At 37.1% G+C, this 23,608-nt stretch overlaps 1 protein-coding gene and 1 pseudogene across 1 annotated transcript in view; one reads left to right on the top strand and one right to left on the bottom strand.

Annotated features, from left to right (window-relative positions):
* Nucleotides 1–581: 581 nt before the first annotated feature.
* Nucleotides 582–1,159, top strand: LOC110293360 (ATP synthase peripheral stalk subunit b, mitochondrial pseudogene; annotated as a pseudogene).
* Nucleotides 1,160–3,727: 2,568 nt separating this feature from the next.
* The window catches only part of Caap1 (caspase activity and apoptosis inhibitor 1), a 56,416-nt gene continuing 36,535 nt past the window's right edge, over nt 3,728–23,608 (bottom strand). Inside the window, exons 5-6 of the mRNA XM_021160373.2 lie at nt 22,328–22,401; nt 3,728–5,064 (exon numbers count right to left, since the gene is read on the bottom strand). Coding sequence (XP_021016032.1) covers nt 4,673–5,064; nt 22,328–22,401 — 466 coding nt within the window. The 3' untranslated portion in view covers nt 3,728–4,672. The remainder of the gene's footprint in view (nt 5,065–22,327; nt 22,402–23,608) is intronic.

Here is a 23,608-nt window from a genome sequence, read left to right as displayed (position 1 = left end):
ATTAAATGTGAGGACTCACATGCAAAAATAAATAAAATTGATTTTTTAAAAAGATTTATTTATTTTATGTATATGAGTACACTATAGCTATCTTCAGACACACCAGAAGAAGGCACCGGATCCCATTACAGATGGTTGCTGAGAATTGAACTCAGGACCTCTGGAAGAGCAGTCAGTGCTCTTAACCGCTGAGCTATCTTGCCAGCCCCAATAAAATTGATTTTTAATTAAAAATTTTCGTCTCAAAAAGTCTAGTGGAGCTGGAGAGGTGGCAGAGCGAGTTAAGTATCTACCACCCTTTAAAGGGATCCCGGGTGGGTTCCCAGTACTCAAAGAAGGCTGCTCACAACTGCCTGTAACTCTAGCTTCAGAGGCTCCACAGGAACCTGGGTTCACATACACACAAACACATATAAATGAAAACAGAAAATCATTTTTTTAAAGTCTACTTGAATATAAGATGACAATGCGAAAATAGGAAGATGGCTGCAACTTGATTAACCATGATGTTCTGCAGTGTCTGAAGATTTACAGCCATCTTGGGACCAGGTGTATTGCTTCTCTACCACCCCTTCTTGAATATGAAGAAAAAACTGACCCCTGAGGAGTTCTTCCCATTCATTTATCCTAAAACTGGTGTAACAAGACCCTACATGCTTGGATATGGGCTTATCTTATATTTCCTATCCAAAGAAATAAATGCAATTAACTCAGAGACCTTCTCTATCATATCAGTAGTAAGGCTGACTATGGGATTAAAAATTATATAACTTTATAGAATTTATTGATAAACTTAGTGAGCAAAAACATTGCTCAACTAGAAGTAAGGCAAGTGACCATGAAAGGAATTTAGGATATAACTGACATAGAGAAGGCACAGCAGGCATTCATTCAGGAATACCTCTGATGTTTAGAAACATGACATCAGCATAGCCTTGGAGGTCACTTACTGGCAACAGCTTCATAGGGTATCAGTACAAGGAGGGAAAGAATCACCTTGACTACCATATTTGTGGACATGATGTGGCAAAGGGACCAGGAATATATGACAGACCGGGTGAAGAACAAGATGCAGAGCATCATTGTACAGCAGGGGAAGGAGACAACTGACAAGTGTCAAGTCTCTATCTCAACTGAGACAGCAGAAAGAATTCACTAAATAAGAAATGGTCTGTGTGAAGATGGCCTAGTCGGCCATCAGTGGAAAGAGAGGCCCATTGGTCTTGCAAACTTTATATGCCTCAGTACAGGGGAATGCCAGGGCCAAGAAGTGGGAGTGGGTGGGTAGGGGAGTGGGGGGGGAGGGCATGGGGGACTTTTAGGATAGCATTGGAAATGTAAATGAAGAAAATACCTAATAAAAAAATTTTTTAAAGTAAAAAATAAAAATAAATAAATAAAAAATGGTCTGTGTGACAATATCTTCTGTTCTGATAGCTATTGAAATTACAATGATCAAGATTCAATGAGTGACTTAAACCCACCGTTCAGTCAGGTATTTCTGATTAGTGTTTTGCATGAGCAATTCACAGCAACTTGCTGACTAAAAAGACCAAGCTACAGTTTACCCTTGTAACCTTGTCAATTTATTGCAAGATAGTATACTATCTTGACAAGTAAAATGGGAAAAAAAGTAAAAAATAAAATTTTACTTGAAACACTGATCTTTTAGTTTGTAAGACAGACAGAATTAGGGAAATAAAGTTTCTTTTCCTACTTTTTATTAAAAAAAAAATTGAACTGAGAAATTTTAACATCTTTAGTCTGCCCAAATTATAGACTCACTCATTTGTTGTCCAGCTTGAAAATGGAAATGAAAAGTGCATATTTTACTGTATTTGTACCTGTTCAAACTATGGAGAATTCCCTTATTCAGATAAGTGATCATAACCTAGCATCTAATATTCAACTCAAAACAAGTTCTGACAAAAGATCTCCACTATCCAGCTTAGAAACTATGGAATTGGTAGCATCCTACAGGCACTGTACTTAGGACAACAGCTCATTAATGCTGAGAACCCATCATCAGGTGCCACACTGCATTCAGGTTCTGGGTCAAAGCCTGACTTGGTGGCATACACCATTAATCACTGGAGGTTTAACTGTATAACTGGAGGCAGAAGGCGAGTAAGATGGAGGCCAGCCTGGACTACAAGACAGGTAATGTCCCCATAATAGAAACATCCTGAGCTGCAGAGATGGCTCAGTGGCTAAGAGCACTGACTGCTCTTCCAGAGGTCCTGAGTTCAATTCCCAGCAACCACATGGTAGCTCCTAACCATCTGAAATGGGGTCTGACACCCTCTTCTGGTGTGTTTGAGGACAGCTGTAATTGTACTCATACATAAAATGAATAAATCTTAAAAAGAAGAAAAAAGAAACATCCCCCATCACACACACACACAAAAATAAATAAATAAATAAATAAAATAAAAGCAAACAAAAAAAAACCACAGCCCACATTTGAGTCATTTTCCTAATCATGTTAGAACTATTTGACCTTTTTAAAACGTAATTACTAGTTAAATATCACCCAAGGATTTCCCTCACTTTAACAAAAAAATTACACATATAAAGATATTGTACCCTTATCTTCATTATCAGTCTACTTCATGTTCAGAATCCTAGAGACATTCAGTGGCTGTCCCTGAATTGGAGGTTATGTGTAATTGTATGTCATTTTCCCATTATAACATATTTCTAATTCAAAAGTTCCTATTTTCAATCATTTTCAGGAAGCTCTTAAGATTTCTTTTTGTTTTTGCTTTTTTTGGTTTTTTTTTGTTTGTTTGTTTTTTTGGTTTTTTTTGTTTTGTTTTGTTTTTCGAGACAGGGTTTCTCTGTATCGCCCTGGCTGTCCTGGAACTCACTTTGTAGACCAGGCTGGCCTCAAACTCAGAAATCCGCCTGCCTCTGCCTCCTGAGTGTTGGGATTAAAGGCGTGTGCCACCATGCCTGGCTTAAGATTTCAACAGGGAAAAAAAAAGTTTCATTTTTAAAGCAGACATGTAATGTTTAGGATGTCCAGTTCATTCTCTCTCCCATATATTCTACTTCAAATTTCCTCTATAGCAAATATACCAAACAGGACACCCAAGGCTTTATAGCAGTAACTGAAACTAGAGCCTTTTCTACTCTTGTATATTTAGACACACAAATGCAATCTGCTGTTTATAGTTAGTAAGTAGTAACAGTTATTCTGTGCTGCTTCATTAACATTTATGTTAGAGAAGATAAATTATTTCACTATAATCAGTGCTGGCTCATACTGAAGCACTAAGAATGAGCACTCACTACTATTAAAATCATATCCATGTTTCCTGGCCTACAAGTTCAGGTGACAAAGGCTTCCATGCTTCATTAAATTCAGAGGGCAAAAAAAAATTGAAAGGATTATTTAAAGGCGTGTTCAGGAGCAATGAATATATCTGTAATACCAGTAGTTATAAATATGTCTTCTGTGTCTCTGAAATCTCTCAAAATCAACATATAATTAAGTCAGCTAATGAAACACAATCCCTGCAAACTGTGTGAAAAGAGGCTTCCCATATTATATCTCTAAAGCGTGTTTCATAAATAAACTATACCAAAGCACTTGCTATCAAATATAAAAACAGCTCTAAATTTCTATTTTACAAAAAAAGGTCATGTATTTTATGGGACCCTACCAAAATGTATTTTGTTATCAAAAAAGCATAACTAGTAATGAAGCAAAAGATATCTGTAATTGTGGCAAGGTGCTAATTTGTTTATTAAAAAGTATACAAAATTAGCTTAATTACAACATCAACTTATCAAAGGTTCTTAAAGTCAATTTTGCTTTTGGAAAAGTATCAAGTCTTCATATCCAGAATAACAGCCTTTTATTATCGTGATTTCTGTAACTATACATCAGACCTCCTCACAAAGACATCCAACAAAACCCTGTATCATATTGTCCCTTTCCAGATAGCTTGGAATGTAAATGGAAATTTGTTTTGTTTTATTTTATTGAAGGAAAAAATGTGAACAAAAGATCAAACATATGTCAGAAAGACTTGTTGCTGGAATTTAACATGAACAAATTAACTTTACATTGTTAAAAAAATAGCCTTAAGTTGATTTTTTTTTTCTTTATTAAAAAAGCTTTTAAAGCAAGTTCGATCTCTGAGCCTTACAACAAAACAGTTCATTAGGTTTTGCTAGGAGATTCACACCCACAAAAGGCATCCTCCAACAGTACATATCTTCAAAGTATAGATACAGAAAACTAAAGTTCTTAAACTGTTAACAAAGCTAGGAGCAATAATTTAATATTCTATTGAAAAATACAGGTAGCCTTAAGAGAAACATGCTTGGCCAATCTTTCTTAAAGCTTTTGAGTTTGTTGCCCAAACTTGTAAAAAGAAAGGAAAAAAAATATTCTGTCTCCTTCCTGTTGGCTTTTAAGATACCAAGTTTACAGACATTAACTAAAAGAAATATCCAGGGTATCCAACCATATTTGTCATGAATTTAAATATTCATCTATAATCTATAATATAAAAGTAAAAAATATATATACTTTCAGCCTAAGATGAGTTTACCTAATAAGTTTTACATGAGAAATATCACATAAGACCCAAATAAACATCAGATACAAAATTATATGACATGGCTTCATTCAAACACACATAACATTCAAGTCAGAAAACTACACTGGCTTTTTTATATCACCAGCTTTCATGAGAGCCTTAATTGCTCTTGCCCTCATTTCAAGTTCTAGAAGCTCCAGTTGCTGCGCAGAAGGCTGAACGTCTTCTGGTGGAGGAACTGTCAGGGTGGCCACTTTGGGTTCCTTTGGGCTAGACTCTGCCAGTCCCAAAATCTCATTCACGCTTTTTTCAATATCTCTCTCCAGGTCATCTATCTGACCAGCTTCACTCTGGACTGTATTTTCTGGGACCTCAGAAGCAGCAGTAGCAACAGCAGTAGCAGCAGGGGTGGCGGTGGCGGCGGCAGCAGCTTCGTCAATGCTTGGCCCTTCTATATCGCTGTCATAAGCATCTGCATTTATACTGAGTACATCACTATCTTCCCCTTTGCCTGAAACAAACAAAAAAAGGGGGGTGGGGGAGAACCATGTAACCCAAAGCCCTGGGTCAACATTTCCTTCTACTGATGATGAAGGGGCTGCTCTGACCTACCCCCACTATAAAGGCCCAAGTTAATCTATAATCCTTATTACACTCACTTCTTTCCTGACTCCTCAACTTGAAAAACAATTATATTTCATGTAAATCCAAGAATAGTTTTCACTCCAACTTTGTGAAACACAGCCCATTGGGAAACTCAGCCCATCATAGTTCCCTTGATCAATTCTCCTAATTAAAATGTTATGTCTTATACCACAATGAAGTTTATACATTACGGAAGTCAAGGCTCATGTTGAAATCCTTTTAAATTGAGCACTACTGGGGAAATAAAATTTCATCCTAGAAGATATTTAAAACACTTTGCTTTGTAGACTAGAAAGAGGGAAAAATATCATCAGGAAGCTAGATATTGTATACATCATTTATCTCAAATCTTATATACTTATTCAAGCACTTAGTTCTAAATCAATAAATTAAAGAATATCTAAAGCTACTAATAACTAAGATTAAAAACAGGTCTTCATTTTAGATTAATAAAGTTGGTATACAATTATTTTAATAATAACTGCAAAACCCTGATGTCAAGAATTTAATCTAGGGCTGGAGAGATGGCTCAGAGGTCAAGGGCACTGACTGCTCTTCCAGAGGTCCTGAGTTCAATTCCCAGTAACCACACGGTGGCTCACAACCATCTGTAATGGGATCTGATGTACACTCTTCTGGTGTGTCTGAAGACAGCTACAGTGTACTCATATAACAAAAATTAAACAAATAAATAATATTTGAAGAATTTAATCCAAACGAAGATTATGATGTTCCAGTACCATCTTGGCCTTGGCACTGGACATTCCTAACTTCAGATATCATTTACAATTCTGAGTTCTCATTTATTACCCTAATTTATTTTATTTTAAGTTATTATTTAAAAGTCAATTCTCAAACCTTTGGCTCCGATACCTTTCCTATAGTGCAGAAAACTTAATTATAAAATTGATTGGCAAATGAAAACAATGTTAACAGAATGAACAGGAAAGAAACAATTCTACTTCGTTTGTTTTATAACAGATATTCTGTTGACCTTATCCTAAATCATTTCAATTAGAAAGCCACTTCCAATTCCAAAACTAAAGTAGAAAACCAATCAATATATTATTTTGTTGCCACAAATAAAATGTGTAAAAAGGTTCTGATTTTGGAAGATTCTAAAGAGCATTTCATGTATCTTCCCCCCAAAGTAAGAATTTACAATCAGGAAGAAAATAATTACAGCAAAATGTATAACCCTTCTGTTGTACAAGATGTTTGATAAAAATATTCTAGTTCAAGATTTAAAAAAAAATTAAGGAAAAAAATAATAAAGTATGTGCCACGTTGTTCGAAGCCTCAAAAAGTCAATGTTTGGGTAGAAGACTTGAGGTCATTTATAATCAAACAGATATCATGGTTTGACATCTGTGCAGAACAAATGAATTATATTGTCATGAATTACACTGTCACCAAGAGAGGTCTGAGCAGCCAGGGATTGTGTAGCAGGATTAGGATCCCTCTCATCATCCCCTCAGAGAGGCTGGGCTTAAACTTTTGGACAATGCTGACAATTAAGACTTTGGGAGGTCCAAAAATGGATTAAGTGTGTTTTGCATTACACAATGGCCATGAGCCTTTGGGGGTAATGAAGAGAGGATTAAGTAGTGAATATACAATGTTACTGACCTTCCAGCGGGGGCCACTATCATTATGAAGAGGAGTAGACACAATGGCAGGCCATGAGAATGGTTTGCAAAGGTGGATGCTGAAGGGGGTATCTTGCCCTGACTCCTCTGTTCTTTTTGTCTTCTTTTGTTTGTTCTGTCCTCACCCATGTCTTTCTCTCTGTCTCTGTCTCTGTCTCTGTCTCTCCCTGCTTCCTGCCTTGCGACTACATGAACAGTTTCTGCCAAATGTTCCCATTGCCACAATGCTCTGTCTCACAGCAGGCCTGGAAATATGGAATTAAGTCTATCAGACTGACAGAACACCTGAAACAACTTATGAGAAGAAAGATTTATTAGCTTTCAGTTCATGGTTACATGGCAAACAGTAAGAGAGGAATAGGCAGAGGGCCAGGGACACACATCTCCTTGGCATAAATTCCCAGTGGCCTGCTTCTAGTGACTGGGCACTTAAAGTTCTGCAGCCTTCCAAACCACCATCCACGTGGGACTAAGGGTATACCACACTGAGTCTGTGGGGACATTTCAGACTCAAAGTGTATCTTCTTTTTCCCCCTTCAGCAGGAAGACAATTTTCAAACACCTTGCTGGGACTAAGAAGCACAAAACTACACACACTTTCGCTTTTGAATAATTTTCAAAGCCTGTTTATGTGGCGTACTTATGAAGTAGCCACAGCTCAAGAGTCAGTCTCCCCTGAACTGACATAATGAAATGCTTTGTAAAGTCAGTCCCACCAGAGATTCAGGGTAAAACTGTTCATGTATTCAGACCCAATATCTCAAAGGACAAGCCAAGAAAATGTAAACATGAGGACACATTTCCAAGATAATTTGTTCTCATGGTTTATCAACAATGAATGAAGATTTATTTAAGAATTTTTCTTGTGTCTCACAAAGCAGAAAAGGCAAAAGTTATACTTTTTTTTTTCAAAGAAGTGGCTGGTCATCCCAAAGAGCATACATGGGTTTGTCCATAGTCCCCCGGCACATATGTAGCAGAGGACTGCCTTGCCAGGCCTCAGTAGGAGTGAATGGGCCTAATTCTGTAAAGATTTGATGCCCCCCCTTGAAGAGGGATGATGGGAGGTGGGGTCACGTGGGGGTTAAGGGGAGATGAGGGTGTGTGTGTGTGTGTGTGTGAGACAGGGCCGGTGCAGGGCAGGGGGCAGGGATCTCAAAGGGGAAAAAAAGGAAGAAGACAAAAATTAAAAATAGATTAAAATTCGGGCAGTGGTGGCGCATGCCTTTAATCCCAGCACTTGGGAGGCAGAGGCAAGTGGATAACTGAGTCTGAGGCCAGCAGGTCTACAGAATGAGTTCCAGGACAGCCAGGGCTATACAGAGAAACCCTACCTCAAAACAAAACAAAAACAAAAACAAAAACAGAAAAGAAAGAAAAAACTCTAGTAAGTAGGAAGAGTTTGAACAGATAATGTGTTAATAAAGCTTTAGAATTACTTTTCAGAAATTTACATTCAAACTTTTTTCATAATAAAGATATTCATGTATCACGAATTTTTTTAAGAATCCCAAAACTCAATTTGTAAGCTAATCATATATTTGGACTTTATAAAAGCACTAGTACTTAAGTCTAGTTAATTACTCAAGTTTTATTAAAGATCTTTTAAAAACGGTTTGATATATGCATGATATAAACCAATGATATTAAAATCCAACAAGAAAAATAAAATTAAAATAAGCCTGAGTTAAAATATCAAATATGCAATTAAAATAATGAGAATAAAAATTCAAACTATTAAAGACTAATAATCGAACAATACAGGAAAGAAATCAAGAAAAAAAACTGGACCCAAGTTGCTATTATGGAGCCACAGAATAATTAAAGTAACTTTATTCACAGGAAACAGGAGTCTGTGGTATACTCCTTATATTAACTCTGCTCCTCCAGGAAGATGGATGACGCCTCATATTCCAGACCATATGAGCATTACAGAACTTCAGAGGAAAGTAGTCTAAATAGAGTGGAGCAAACTGACTGTGGGAAAGGCTTAAAGGACCTCAAGAGCTTGACTAGGCTGTAGTGATAGGAAGACAAAGTGAAAGTGGAGGAGTAAAGAGTACTAAAAAGCATGGGTGCTCCCTAAGCATCTTTCTCTGATGGCTGATGCTGTAGTCAACTCCATGCCAATGACATTCTAGTTCATTGTCCTCTGCCCACATGATTTCACCACTTCTTGTCTGTTCATTTTCTTGCTATCTTCTTTCTAGCCTACCTATTTGATTCCTATCCCAAACTCTGAATACAAGTTTTAAATAATAAACCAATCCATCTAGACTCAATATCTAGATAGAAATATGAATCAATCATTACTCAAATTAACCACTGACACAGTGAACAGTCTGATTTAACAGAGAAATACTTGTTTACATTATCTGATGAGCTACACATATGAGCATGGGGTAAGAACATAAAGGATAAATATCTGACAATTAAACACAAAATCTTATGGTCTTCAAATACTTTACTGCCAAGGAGAAAAAAACTAACCAATATGCATTCATTAAAGTAAACTTCTGGGCCAAGGGTTATAGGTTCAATCTCAAATGCTGTGCATGCACTAAGACACACACACACAAATAACATACCAAGGGTGTAAATAAAAGGGTATGTACTACAAAATAGGAAAAGCAAAAATGCAATACCTAACTTTTACTATAATCTGGAACAAATTTCACTGCTTGAAAACTTCAAGATTCTACGAATTAGGTAAGGGGAAAATATTTCATGTCATAAACTTGATTTTTCATAAGTGTTTTAGATAAGACAGCTAATAAAAGCAAACATAAAAACACTGATGACATCACAGTGTAGCTCATCAAAGCAAAAAGCCTTTTTAAGTTACATTAGTGTATTTAACACCAGTAAGGGCTTATAATATTCTAGTTAATTCAGTTCTTATTTATAACATGAAAAGCTAGCCTACCTGTGAAACCTTTTGATAGTACATTATTACATAAAGCCAAGAAACAAGCCTAGGAAAGAGGGACTATTTACACAGCTGTCCAAATTCCTGCAAAAGGCAACTAGTCACACAGGAGAGGGATACCTAAAAGATAATAGCACAAAAATATAAATTAACTGAACAGAAGACAAGTAAATATGAGCTATTCCTAAACAAAAAGAAAACTGAGAAACCCACAAAGAAACCACAATGATGTTTTTCTATCAAAATCCTAGGATTAAAGGTACAGGTCATTGGCAGGCGTGGCCTAGCCCATGCAAGGCCCTGAGTAGATCCCTGGTACTGTAAAAATATGATGAGAAAGAGAAGAGAGGAAGAAGAGAAGAGAAGAGAAGAGAAGAGAAGAGAAGAGAAGAGAAGAGAAGAGAAGAGAAGAGAAGAGAAGAGAGGAAGAAGAGAAGAGAAGAGAAGAGAAGAGAAGAGAAGAGAAGAGAAGAGAAGAGAAGAGAAGAGAAGAGAAGAGAAGAGAAGAGAAGAGAAGAGAAGAGAAGAGAAGAGAAGAGAAGAAGGGGGAGGAGAGGGGGAGGGGAAGGGAGAAGGGGAAGGGAAAAAAGAAAAAAGTTTGGATTTCTTCGATAGGGACAGAACTCAGGAAAACACTACCAAAATATTTTTGTAAAAAGGAAAAAATATAGAAATATATATGTATGTATATTGGGTGTGTGTGTGTGTGTCTATGCATGCATGTATGTATATGTACATCCATACATACTGAGCACCAGCCAGACATAAGAACAAAGGGTAGCAACAGATCAGGCATTTCACAAATTAAGAACCAGAAAAAATGTTTTTGAACATATTTTCTAATTAAGGAAATGTAATTTTAAAAGAGACTGCTTTTAGGCCAGAACATAGAACATGCCTTTAATTGCAACACTCAGGAATTCAAGGCCAACCTCACGTATAAACCTATCAAAAACAAAAAAAAAACAACAACAAAAAAAAAAAAAAAAAAAAAAACAAACCAAAACCAAAACAAAAACAAAAACAAAACCTACTTTTTACTGACTAGTAAACCTTAGGACTTTTTTGCAGGGCAGGAGGGAATCTAGAACATTGACAAAGTGGAAATTTTTACAAAAGTAAGTTAAGGGACCAGAGAGATGGTTCGGTGTTTGCTGCTGTAATAGTTTCAGTTACTTGTTGCTTTTGCAGAGGACTTGAGTTCAGTTTCCAACACTAACACTGTGACACACAACCATCCTTAACTCCAGTTACAGGGGATCTGATGTCATCTTCTGACCTCATGGGCATCATCAGAAATATACACTCACACTCGATACATATAAAAATTTTAAAATCTAACAAAAAAAATTTTTTTTAGTAATGAAGGGTGGAAAACACTTAAATCAGTATTTGGAGACTGAGGGAAGATCTTGAGTTTAAGGCCAATGGTGAGACCTCATCTCAATAAATCCAAGAAAAGCAAGAGATTTCTGCAGCTAATGGAAAGTATTAGAGAAATGCAAAGTGGTCAAAGTATAAAGTATACAAAACTATGGGGTACCCATCCTTAAAGTGGGACATCTATAAAAAACACAACTATATTCAAGGCTCCGGGGTTATCAAGGAAGAGGAGATGGAAATATTTTAAGAGGCTGAGGATTAGGACTGTTGTAAAATACCTTTCATGTATCTTCTGGACATGACTTTAAAAGTTAGAAACAATATGGTTGTCTGCACAAAACCATACCAATTGGTATCCCAGCAAGAACTGGGGAAGGGCTCATAAGGTCCCATCCCTAGTTGAAAATCTACAGGCAGCCACCTGCTAAGAGAAAGTGTTTTCTTCAGGGGCAAGCCCCCACAGGCTGCTCATGCTCAAGCAGTCAGCCTATGCCCTGTACATGAACAACACTAACTGTTAGGCTTCACACACATATTCCCTCCTGGTAACATCTCAGTACTTGACAATCTGTCCAAAGAGCCTGTGCTCTGTTTCACTGTCTATTTCACACATGGACATGTTGTCTAAAGCACTGCTTTTGTTCAAATATATATAAGCTCAGAAAAATAAAAATATAAAAGTACTTTTTATAAACTTCTAAAGCAAACTCAATCATTATCAACATGCTAATGACAGTCCTTTGTTGGATACACACAAATCATTCCTCAAACTAAGAATAGTCTGAATGTAGAAATAGTAAAAATAATGATCATGGTCAGTTCTTTCCACCTTCATTCTTCCCTCCAAGAGACAGAAAAAAGGAGAAGGAATTGGTTAGGGAATTATCACCTTAAAATAAACTGAAAACCACAAAAGCATCACATAGGTTTCAGTTTTTTTGTTTGTGTTTTTCAGAATGGTAGAGAAAAGGCTATTTCTTGTGGAGAAATCAACAGCTTAGGGGTGTAAAAGAGGCTCTATATAAAACTCAAGAAACAATAATTACCCAAATTATAAACTATCAAAAGAAACATGATCTACAGAGAAGTGACTATTCTGACCACATTTTAAAGAGGCCATTATCATTCATCAACATAGTAGACTAGTGTGGAGTCGTATCACACAGGTAGTAAAGACAAAGACTATGACAAACAAACAAAAATGGCCTCATCTTGGTGAGGACAGAAGAAAAACTAAGCTCAGAAACAATATGCTTTTCCGAGACGGCATTGGAACAGCTAGTGAAAATGCTAGAGTATTTTTCCTTACATCTTCTGTATAAAGAATAATGTACAGACTACCAGCCAGTGGTCAGCCAGTAAAGATGCTGTCTTAGTGTTTTACTGCTGTGAACAGACACCATGACCATGGCAACTTTTATAAGGGCAACATTTAACTGGGGCTGGCTTACAGGTTCAGAGGTTCAGTTCACTATCATCAAGGCAGGAGCATGGCAGCATCCAAGTAGAAAGACATGATGCAGGAGGAGCTAAGAGTTCTACATCTTGTTCTGAAGGCCACTAGCAGAATACTGGCTTCCAAGCAACTAGGAAGAATGTCTTAAAGCCCATGCCCACAGTGACACACCTACTCCAACAAGGGCCTCCCAATAGTACCATTCCCTGGGTCAAGCATGTACAAACCATCATAGCTTTTCACCAAGCTAATTAATGATCTGAATTTAATCCCCAATATTCACAGGTGGAAGGAGAGAACAGACACCTACAAGCTGCCCTCTAACTTGCATATCCACAATGGTGCGTGCATACACAGAAATATACACAGAAACAGACACACACACCTGTCGCCTTACTTTTTCAAAATAATTGACTTAAGTCCAATTTCTATGGACTAGTATCAAAGACTTAAAGGAACCAAAGATATATATAACCCTTTATCTAATGAAACACTCTATTTAAAGAAGACAGTCAGATGTAAATAAAAAATACTACAATGTAGGCAGTTAAGAGTAAGGACTATGTCCAGTTAACACCCGAGTACCCCTAAATGGTTGTCAAGTTATAAACAGTAACTAGTAGGTGTTAAATAGGCAAGGATGGTAGGAATCAAGTGCTGACCAGTTCCATATCAAGAAGAGGTGAGACAAGCAGTAGACTAGGATAGCAACACAGATTTGGAACTGTTTGGTTGTTTGGTTTCGACTTTACCTACAGTTTTCCACTCACACCAATGAACTCAGATCTCAGATTTAGACACTGGATCACAAGCACTGAAACCCAGTCACAACTGATGGCTTCTCAGCAATGTACTCTGAGGCAGGCTGTGAACTAGATGTAAGAGAGCAATGCAGCGCCAGTCATCAAATGACGATGATTTCTTTAAACCACAGCCCAGCAAACATAACACCAATTCCTAGGAAAGCTGAGGTATGAGCTGGGGGGCTATGAGTTCTAGAAAATGGAGGTGATGGGGGTGCTACCTAGTTTGGACAGGTCAGGTAACATTTGATCAAGAAATAATTGGCATGTGGAAGTCCCATGTTATGAACCAGAAAGCAAAACCCAACAGTGAAGATAAGAGCACTTGGGAGTGCTGAAAGCAAGTCAGGCTTTCTTCGAGTCAGCCCTGGGACTACTTAATAGATCACCACCTATGGAATGTTGAAAAGTTCAAAGATTAAGTCCTGGACTACACAGTCTTTAGAAATCAAGAAGAAAAAAGAGAAAGGTGGATAATTCCTAGAAAAGGAAAATCATCAAAGGGTCAAATGCAGACAGGAGGTCAGGATGAGCAGTCAGCAGTGACTGAGTTGTAGCAACAGTTCACAAGAATGGAAGAGAATGGTTTAGTATGAGATGGAGAAAATATGTATTGTCAGAGAACACAACCTGTACACAAATAGAGGGCTGATCCTGACAGTGAGAGTTCATCAGTCTCAAAAGGAGAAAATGACGCATACAGTCAGGAACGGGTGAGGATGGGGGAGAGGTATATACCTGCTTCTCTTTTTAGGTTCTTTCCAGGCCACGGTCATTTTATCTCTCTTTAGCCCTAGTGCCTAGCACTAAACAACAATGTGTTGGATGAAGAGATCAGTTCCAAGATTTAAAAAGATACAACCAAACAGCATTTAAAGTTTATCTTAAAAATGACTTCATTTCTATTTTCCATTTCCTCACTCCATAATCTCCATATATCCCTCCCCGATCTCCTTCCTGAATAGGTAGGACTACAGGCTTATACACTGTGCCTATTGTAGAGATTTCTTGGTGTGTGTACACAGTTGCATGAATGGGTAGATGAGGTGAGAGGTCAACCTCAGGTGTAGTTTTTCAGGTGCCATCTACCTTGTTTTATTATGAGACAAGGTCTCACATGGAATGGAGCTTGTCAGTTAGGTTAGGTTAACTGACAGGAAGCCCCCAGGGACTCAGCTTCTTTGCCTCCTTAGTGCTGGGATTATAGGTGCATATGTTACTATGACTAGTTTTTGTTTTTTAAAAATATGGGTTACTGTAGTGTATTGCTACAACAGGTGCAATGTGTATACCTGTAGTCCTACATGTAGGAAAAGACTAGCATCCAGGAAGCTAGGAAGAGGGTCTTAAAGCCTATGCCCACAGTGACCCACCTACTCCAAGGCTACAAGTCCAAATAGTGCCAACAATTCAAACCACTACATTCTACTCCCTTCCCCCATAGGCTTGTTCAAGCATATGAGCTTATGGGGGCCATAAATAAACATAGCATAATGCTAAAGCATGTAGCCCAACTTCAAAAGTTCCCGTAGTCTATAACAGTCTCAATAACGTTAGACCAAAGTACAAAGTCTCTTCTGAGATTTATCTCATCAGTTCATTGTAATCCCCAAAGCAAGACAGGAAACCAGATGGGCAAACTCCAAACTCTGCATCTCCATGTCTTCAGATCTCCATTCCTTTTCCATCTGTGTTAACTACAACAAACTTCTTTCACCTGGGCTCGTTCCACTCCCTGTTAGCAGCATTCCTCAGCAGGTATTTCAAGGCTCTGGCATCTTTAACATTTTGGGGTCTCCAAGTCAACTTCAATTTTACAGCTTCTTGTTCCAATGTCTGGGGATCCACACATGATCTAGGCTCCTCCAAAGAGCTTGGGTCACTTCTCCAGATCTACAATCTGTAGCACTCTAGGCTCAGATTGCTTCTACTCCACTGCTGCTACTGTTCTTGCTGGTTGTCCCATGGTACTGGTTATCCAATACACTGGGGTCTTCTGCATGGAGGCTTCACCAGTAGCCTCTCATAGGCTCTCTTCATGGTGCCAAGCCTCAGCTTCTTTTGCATGACCCCTTCAGACCTGGGCCTTCACTACAAGTGGGGCTGCACCTTCACCAATGGCCTTCCATGGCCTCTCACAGTACCAAGCCTCAGCTGTTCTTCATGACCCTTTCATGCCTTCAAAACCGGTACCACCTGGGTGACTCTTACACATTACTAAGTACAGCTGCAGCACAAAGTACAACCTTGTCTTTCACTGGAACACAGCTTCTGTGTGCTCTCAGAAAATACTTCCCAGAAGATTTCACCTCAGTGATGCTGGTCTCTTAATCACCACTAATTTCTTAGCTCCAGCTAAGCAGCATCAATTTTCCCAGTAGTCCCTATTATTCTTGACTCTAACACCAGAGCCATGTGGCTAAAGCTGCCATGTTCTGCTGCTTGTTGTGACTAAAACACAGCCCCTTATTCTATTACCAGCTTTCTGTTTTCTAACTCACTCACTGCCTAAGCTTGGCTGTCCTAGAACTTGCTCTGTAGATTGTCTCCTGGGATTAAAGGTATTTGCCACTTTGCCTGGACTTAAGCTTTTCTTCACCAAGAACTTGCTCTGTCCCAGGCTGGCCTTGAACTCAAAGATCCGAATGACTCTCTCCTGAATGCTGGGATTAAATACGTGCAGCACCATTCCTGGACATAAACTTAGCTGGGTGGGATCTTGCCCCAAAGTCATCACTCCCTTAATTCATTTTAATATCCTTGAACACAGGATTCAGCTCCATTTCACTTCCTGCTGCCCCTTTAATACTTGAGCGATATATTTTATATTTTTCCTTTCTAAGTTTGCTGTGCTTATTCAGACCACTTTTCATGAGACTTAACAAGAGAACAAAGTCTATAATGGACATTTCTGCAACTTCCTTTGGCAATACAATTAATCTGAGTCTCTTCACCTTTGTCTCAGGCAGACTCTTCAAACAAGGGTAAAAGGCAACCATGTTCTTCACCAAAATATCTCAAAAACTCTCTAGGCCACACACTGAAGTTCTTCTCCACTGAAACCTCTTGGGCCAGGTCTGCACAGTTCAAATCACTCACAGCAACAAAGTCTTCCATATTCCTACTAGGATAGCTCAGTAAACCCCACTTAAAACATTCCATGGCTTTCCAAATCCAAAGTCCCCAAATCCACATTCTTCCAAACAAAAGCATGGTCCGACCTGTATCAGCAATATCTCAGTCCCTGGTACCAACTTCTGTCTTAGTTTGGGTTTTACTGCTGTGAACAGACATCATGACCAAGGCAACTCTTATGAAAACAACATTGAACTGGGGCTGGCTTACAGGTTTAGAGGTTTGGTCCATTATCATCAAAGCAGATGCATGGCAGTGTCCAGGCAGGCGTGATATAACAGGTGCTGAGAGTTCTATGTCTTCACCCAAACAAGAAAAGAGTCACTTCCAGGTAGCTACAAAGAGGGTCTTAAAGCCCACGCCCACAGTTACACACCTCCAAATAGTGCCACTCCTTGGGCCAAACATTCAAATCACTACATCAGGCTTGGTGGCCTAAGCCTGTCATCCCAGCATTCAGAGGCTAAAAGAAGGAGAACTAAAGTCAAGGCCAGCTCGGGCTACATACCATAACTCTGCTTCCTGTAATAAAAAGATAAGGCGTTATGCTTCCAAAAGTCTTGACAATTTACCTTTTTTATAATGTAGAAAATTCTTACACTTCAAATGATTAAAAAAAAAAACTAATAAACTATACAAACTGTAATTTTCATCATTTCATTCAACTCTTAAGCAAAGAAGGAGATGAATTACAAAGTGGGAGATGGGGCCAGGAAGACGATGCTTACCAAATAAGTATAAAGACCAAAGTCTGGATCATCAGAAACTATGTAAAAGCAAGGCTAACCTGGAAGCCACTCTGGCAACCACACAGGCGACAGAGAGAGGCAATCTCCAGAACAAGCTGGCTGGCTCGTCTAGTCAATCAGTGAGCTAGCTCCAGGTTCAACTGGAAGAAGACCTTACCTCAGTAACTAAAGGTGGAAAGTGAGAGGATTAAACAAGACATCAACTCTGGGCCTCCACACTTGTATACACGGGTACAGATGTGAGCACGTGCACGCACACACACGCGCACACACACACACATGCAAACATTGGTATACACATGTGACCACTCACATGTGCATGCATACATGCACTGTGTATACAGAAATGCACATATACTATACAAAAAAAATTTAAATAAACAGTAACTTCGGGGAGCCTGAGCATGGTGGCATAAGCTGTTAATCCTAACATCTGGGAAGCTGAAGAAGTTAGATCGATCTATATGAATATATGCCGTCTATATATAATCATGACTTTATACTAAAGAACTACAGAAATTAATCTAAGACTCAAACTGCTGCATTGACACTTTCCCTTTGTCTAGCTGTTAGACAATCTGCTTCTCAACCTGTGGGTTGTGACCCTTTTGGGGTCAGATTCCTGCATATCAGATATTTACATTACAACTCATAGCAGTAATAAAATTACAGTTATCAAGTAGCAATAAAATAATTTCCTGGTTGGGGATCACCATACCATGAGGGCTGCAGCATTAGGAAGGTTGAGAACCACTGCTAGCCTCTCTCCATTCTCTAGTCCCTGCAGTTCTTTAACAGTCTATAGCCTGTCAGCCTGTCTATAAAGGAAAATATTTTAAACACCTATACCACCAGCACGTATATTTTGTATTCTTAAAAGCTGGTTTATACTACTAAAATTACATAGATACTGTATAAATGAACATATATAATCAAAATGAATGAAAGAAAGAATTAAAAACATAATTAGTTTATGCTATTGATTTCCTTTATAAATTGCGGCATTTGCCCACGTATCCCTGGAAATATGATCAGCATACATTGGTGGTCTGAATGGCTGAACGCTTATTTAACAATAAAAGCTCTTATCACATAGCTTAACCACTGACATCTGTTCCTAGTAGAGCCTGCCTTACGAATTATTCCTATTCAAGCCTGCCTTTCAAATTCCTGAAGCTCTTATAAAAGCCTTATTTAACTTTTTTTTTCACTGCTGGGGATCAAACCTAGAACCTTACATATGCTAGACTAGGGCTCTACTCCTGAGCCATACTCCTAGCATATCTAAGCAATCCTTAATGCTGGGTAGTATTCATTAACTCATGAATTCAAAGGCTAAACTATAGCTATGTAAGTCTGGTAAGATTTGAGCCAACCAAGGTAAAAATCTCATGTACATATTTTATGTGCATATGCATAGCTCAAGTTTCATATGAAAAACATGAATAGATAAGATTCCAAGTAAAATACAGCAAGTGCCTTACTGACACTGATAAGCCAGTGAATATATTACAAAGAATCCTCAAACAGACTAAAGACTAAATTAAGCATCCTTTTTTTAATATTACAAAAAAATGTAGAGATAACAAAAAACCAAGTTTATATAGTTCGCTCTACAGCAAAACAAAGTAAGAAAACATATTAAACACTTTGCCCAAGTACAAAAAATGCAGTGGACACTAGTATTTACAAAAACTGACAATTTCAAAGACTTCAATATCAAAGTCAAGCAGCCATGCATTGCTTCAGTCTGCTGTACAACAGCGCCACCAGGTGGTGATTTATGCAATCTTCAATCAAGCACCTTGCATATAGAAACTTGGGGCAATCCAATGCATCAGCTGATGCCTCTGGAATCAGAAATAAAACTCCAAAATTTTATCTAATGATAATATTGCCTACTCTGCCTTCATCCTTATGAGCAATACAAAACAAACTAATCACTTTTCTATTTAACAACTTTTCAAATGTTTTAAAATAACAATAAACCTCTGAACTCTTATTAACCTAGTATCTAAACAACTTTCTCAAGTGTAGTATAATTTCATTAACATTACAACTCTAAAAATGTAATGCAAACATAAATTTTAACTTAATTTTTAAGTTACAATAATTTGTAAGCTACACATTATCCCCAAGACATAAATAATTTAAATACAAATCTGCATTTTAATATTGCTGAATGTTCTCATAAATATGTCTGTAGGAAAATTAACTTATTACACAATAGTATAAATGTATTTTAAAATTTAAAAATGTTTCCTACACATTACCTTCAGCAAACAGAAATTTCCGTTTTTCAATCTATAGCACAAATGACCCATATTTTAAATTTAAATATACCATAACTATTTTAAAAGCAGCTCTAAGTCTTTCAACAGTACAATCACTGATATTCTGGCAAACCTTAAGTTCCGAAGCGCACAACAAGCTTATACATGAGTGGTTTAATTTTATTACCATGTGCATACTCATGTATATGCATACACAGAGTTGTGGTAAAAAATATATATATATAACTGATATTGCTCATATAACTACCCTCTGTTTGAAAATGAATGATTTCTAACACAAGAGTTTTAATTTTGTTACCACTCCAATCAATCAAATAATATTATGCCCGCATCTAAATAATATTTTCATAGTTAAAGTAGATCTTTAGTTATTCGCATCAGTATGATAAAGGTTAGTGTATGAATTCAATATTCATCCTTAGCACTGCTAGTTTCAGACATGGTATTTCCCATCAGTACTTTACAAAGAAACATCACCTTAACTAACTGACAGTGGACACCTGAGTCCTCCCTGGATAACTACTCAAGTCATACTTGAGCCTTATACAAACTGAAAAAAAAAGAATTGGAAGCAAATTTAAATAACATGTCTGTTCCATATAGAAATAATAGGTCATAATAAGATTCATGCTGAAAGAAGAAACAGAAAAGTCAGTGCTGCTTTATATTTTGGCCTACTGAACTTTAGAACTATTGTGAGCAGAATGGCTGTTACAGAAACAGTATTACATTTTCAGAGTTTTGCAAATTACAAATAGAAAATAATTTGTTCATTTAGAATTTACCTGAAAGATATTCTGCATAAATAAAACTTCCAGATAATTCATTCTCATCTTACTAGGCAGCAAAGAATTTTATATTTTACTTATGAACATTTTCTTAAACAAACAAAAAAACCTTTCCTTCTGTTTGTTTTAAGAGGCGTGGAACTGGATTGATTCAATGGTAGACCACTTGCCTAGCATACAGGAATTCCTTCTTGAGCTCCATCCTCATCCACGGGAAAACAAAACTAACAGCAACATCAAAAAACCCCTGAACATGTAACCACTTCCTACAGGTTAGTTATAATCGAGACAAACAGCTTACACAGCAGTCCGTTAAGGCTCCAACCTCACTTTTCTTATGTCTGCCTATTGACAACACTGTACTTCCCATGCTTATGTGGGAACCTCAGTGAAGTCTACAGGCTCCTAAATACAAAATGCATACATGTTCTGGCATATGGCTACTTGGGTCTTTTTTCTTCCTCTTGGCTTTTCCATAGCTGGTTTTTAAATGATTAAAGTTACTATACAAAACTTAAAACAAAATAGGCTATTGATCCTACAATGGAGTCTTTAAGAACTCTATAATTCCGAACATGAAGCCACAAAACATCTACCCTTAGAAAATTAGTCGTAGTGTAAATTGTGCAGTGCAGTTTCTGGCTTCTTTTCTACTGGAATCAGAATCAACCTGCCTCATTCTAGCCTTTTCTATTCTTCATATGATATTATTTTCCCCTAGATGATCCAGTAGCATACTCACATACACTGCTCAGTCAATACTAAGAACTTTAGGAACAAAGGAAAGTGATAAAGGCAGGCTGAGTGTGATAGTCATATGCCTACTCATAACACTCCTGAGGCAGAGGCAAGGGAATCACAAGTTCAAAGCCAGCCTGGCTACAAAGTGGGATCCTGTCTCAAAATAAAAATTAAAAAAAAAAAGCCACAATCGCACTATGGTCTAATTATTTGTGAAATGTAGAGATGGTTAGATGATAATAATTATACTAACTGAAAACAATGTGTTTATGACTTGTATTTCTATGACAAAGAAATGCTGATGAACCAAATCTGTTTCTATCTGTGAGGATACTCAGTAGTCACAGCACAAATATATAATTTTCTCTGGCAACTTAAGAGCCTAATACAAGAGAATTTCTAAAAAGCATTGGAGAATTTCCAACAGCATCAAGAATGTTAATAAACATGATTGCATTTAAAAAATCTAGATATATATATATATATGTTAGATACACATATAACAAATTACAAAATTATGTATTTTCTACTTTGGTATATCAATTATCAGTAACAACATGAAGCTTCAGTACTTCTGCCTAAAAGAAATAAAAACCTGCTTCTCTCTACTGCAAAGTTCCTGCAGCTCAAGTTTTACAAAAATGTTCTTAAGTCATCATTTTTCAAATAGAAAAAAACATGAGATGACATTTGAACAATAAAAAAATATTACTTCCAATTTTTCCTAGTAAAGATGAGAATTTTTAAAACATTTAAATAATCAGCCCCATTGATCTATATGGCTTAAATAAATTAATATTACTACTTTATATATACTAGATGGTTTATGTCAAACTCACTTAAAGAATTTCTTCTCTAAGGAAGAAAGAAAATAAGGAAAAATATCTTCTCAGGGATTAGGGGTAGTTATCCTACAAAGTTATCTTTGTTGTTGCACATATAACCCAAAGGTACCCAACTAACTCACCTCTATTTTGCAACCTAAAACACATAATAGAAATCATGGACATGAAACCATTCAAGATAGTAAAACCTTCTGGAGGCACCTGAAACCAATCACACAACACTCAGGTCACCAAGTAGCTAGGAAGATCATGGACAAACACAGCACTCCATTTCCCTCTCTGTAAAACAAGGTGAATTTTCAGACTGGAAATTTACCATTGGTAAAAGCTATATAAAATTAAGTATTTGATCCATACCTTGTTTTGATTCCAAACCTTCTGGTTGTTTGTTCTCTCTCAGGGACGAAGTAGAATCTACACAGGTATCTTGCCTAAGCAATAAAAATAAAAACTTTTAAAATAGTATTCAATCATTTAATGCCCAAGTTCTTAGAATTATGTTAGGTGCCAGGGAGACACAATGAATTCCAAGCCCCAGGGTATAATTTAATACTATGGAGACTCAGAACCATGTAAACATGTGTCAGAAGAAGCAATTATAAACTGGTACTTAATTTATATAATGTAATTCTTTGTAAAATCAAGGGGAAAACCTAGGGGAACTTGGAGGCAATTTTTTTCTCCCAAAACTCAGTAGGGTAGCTGATAGAAGAAATCACAACTCACAGCAGTATCCAATAATTTTTCAGTTTTCACAGTTAAATGTAATGGGCATTTTAACATTCAAATTACTTTATATTCATCTAATTTCATACCTCAAATGCTTTGATGTCTACTATATATGGAAAATATATTTGATATATTTGATATTTGATATGTAATATACATATGTAATCAATGTAAATAGATTAAATGTAAGAATGTTCGAGAAGTTTCACTGCCCAACCCGCAGCAGAGCTGCATACAGTGCTATACCATCTCAGTGCTATACCATCTCAGTGCTGATGGGACAAACACCTGAAATCGGTGCATATTCAAGTAAGATAAGCAATGACCTTCTCAAATCAGATAACTATTTCCCTCTGAGAATTTTATCCTCTCCTAAAAGAAGTATTACAGGAACCATTTGGGAAATGTTGCTAGTCACAAACATATTTCATCCAGTTAACAGTAGCAAGTTTTTCTAAGAATAAAATAGAATTGCAAATATTTCTTTGCCAAGTTTATTCTTTATAATCAAGTACTTGGTAAAGTATATGTTTATTTTGTATTTTAAAAAATCACTAATACAAACCCAAACTCACGGGCTGTAAGATCATGTCTTTGGGGTCAGGCATGGTGCTGCACATCAGTAATTCTACCACACAGGAAAAGGAAACAGAAATAGCAATATCTATCTTAAGAAACTCATTTGGCTTTGGTACTATCAATAATTTCTGTGAGATTTGTAGTTGCCCTGACTCTAATTTTTAATATTTATTTGCTATCTAATGTCACCTACTCAGATTTTAATCTTTCATTTCACTACAATGACTAGCATGTCCCAAGAAGGGCATCAAAACATTCTTCTTGGTAATCCAGGGACAAAATACAGAACTTTGCTAGGAATATTGTTAAAATGTTCTACCTCAAGCATCC

The sequence above is a fragment of the Mus caroli genome, unplaced genomic scaffold (assembly GCF_978045245.1).
Source record: "Mus caroli unplaced genomic scaffold, Mus_caroli_1 scaffold_6, whole genome shotgun sequence".
Classification (NCBI taxonomy): Eukaryota; Metazoa; Chordata; class Mammalia; order Rodentia; family Muridae; genus Mus; species Mus caroli.
This window is presented reverse-complemented; position numbering and strand designations above follow the sequence as displayed.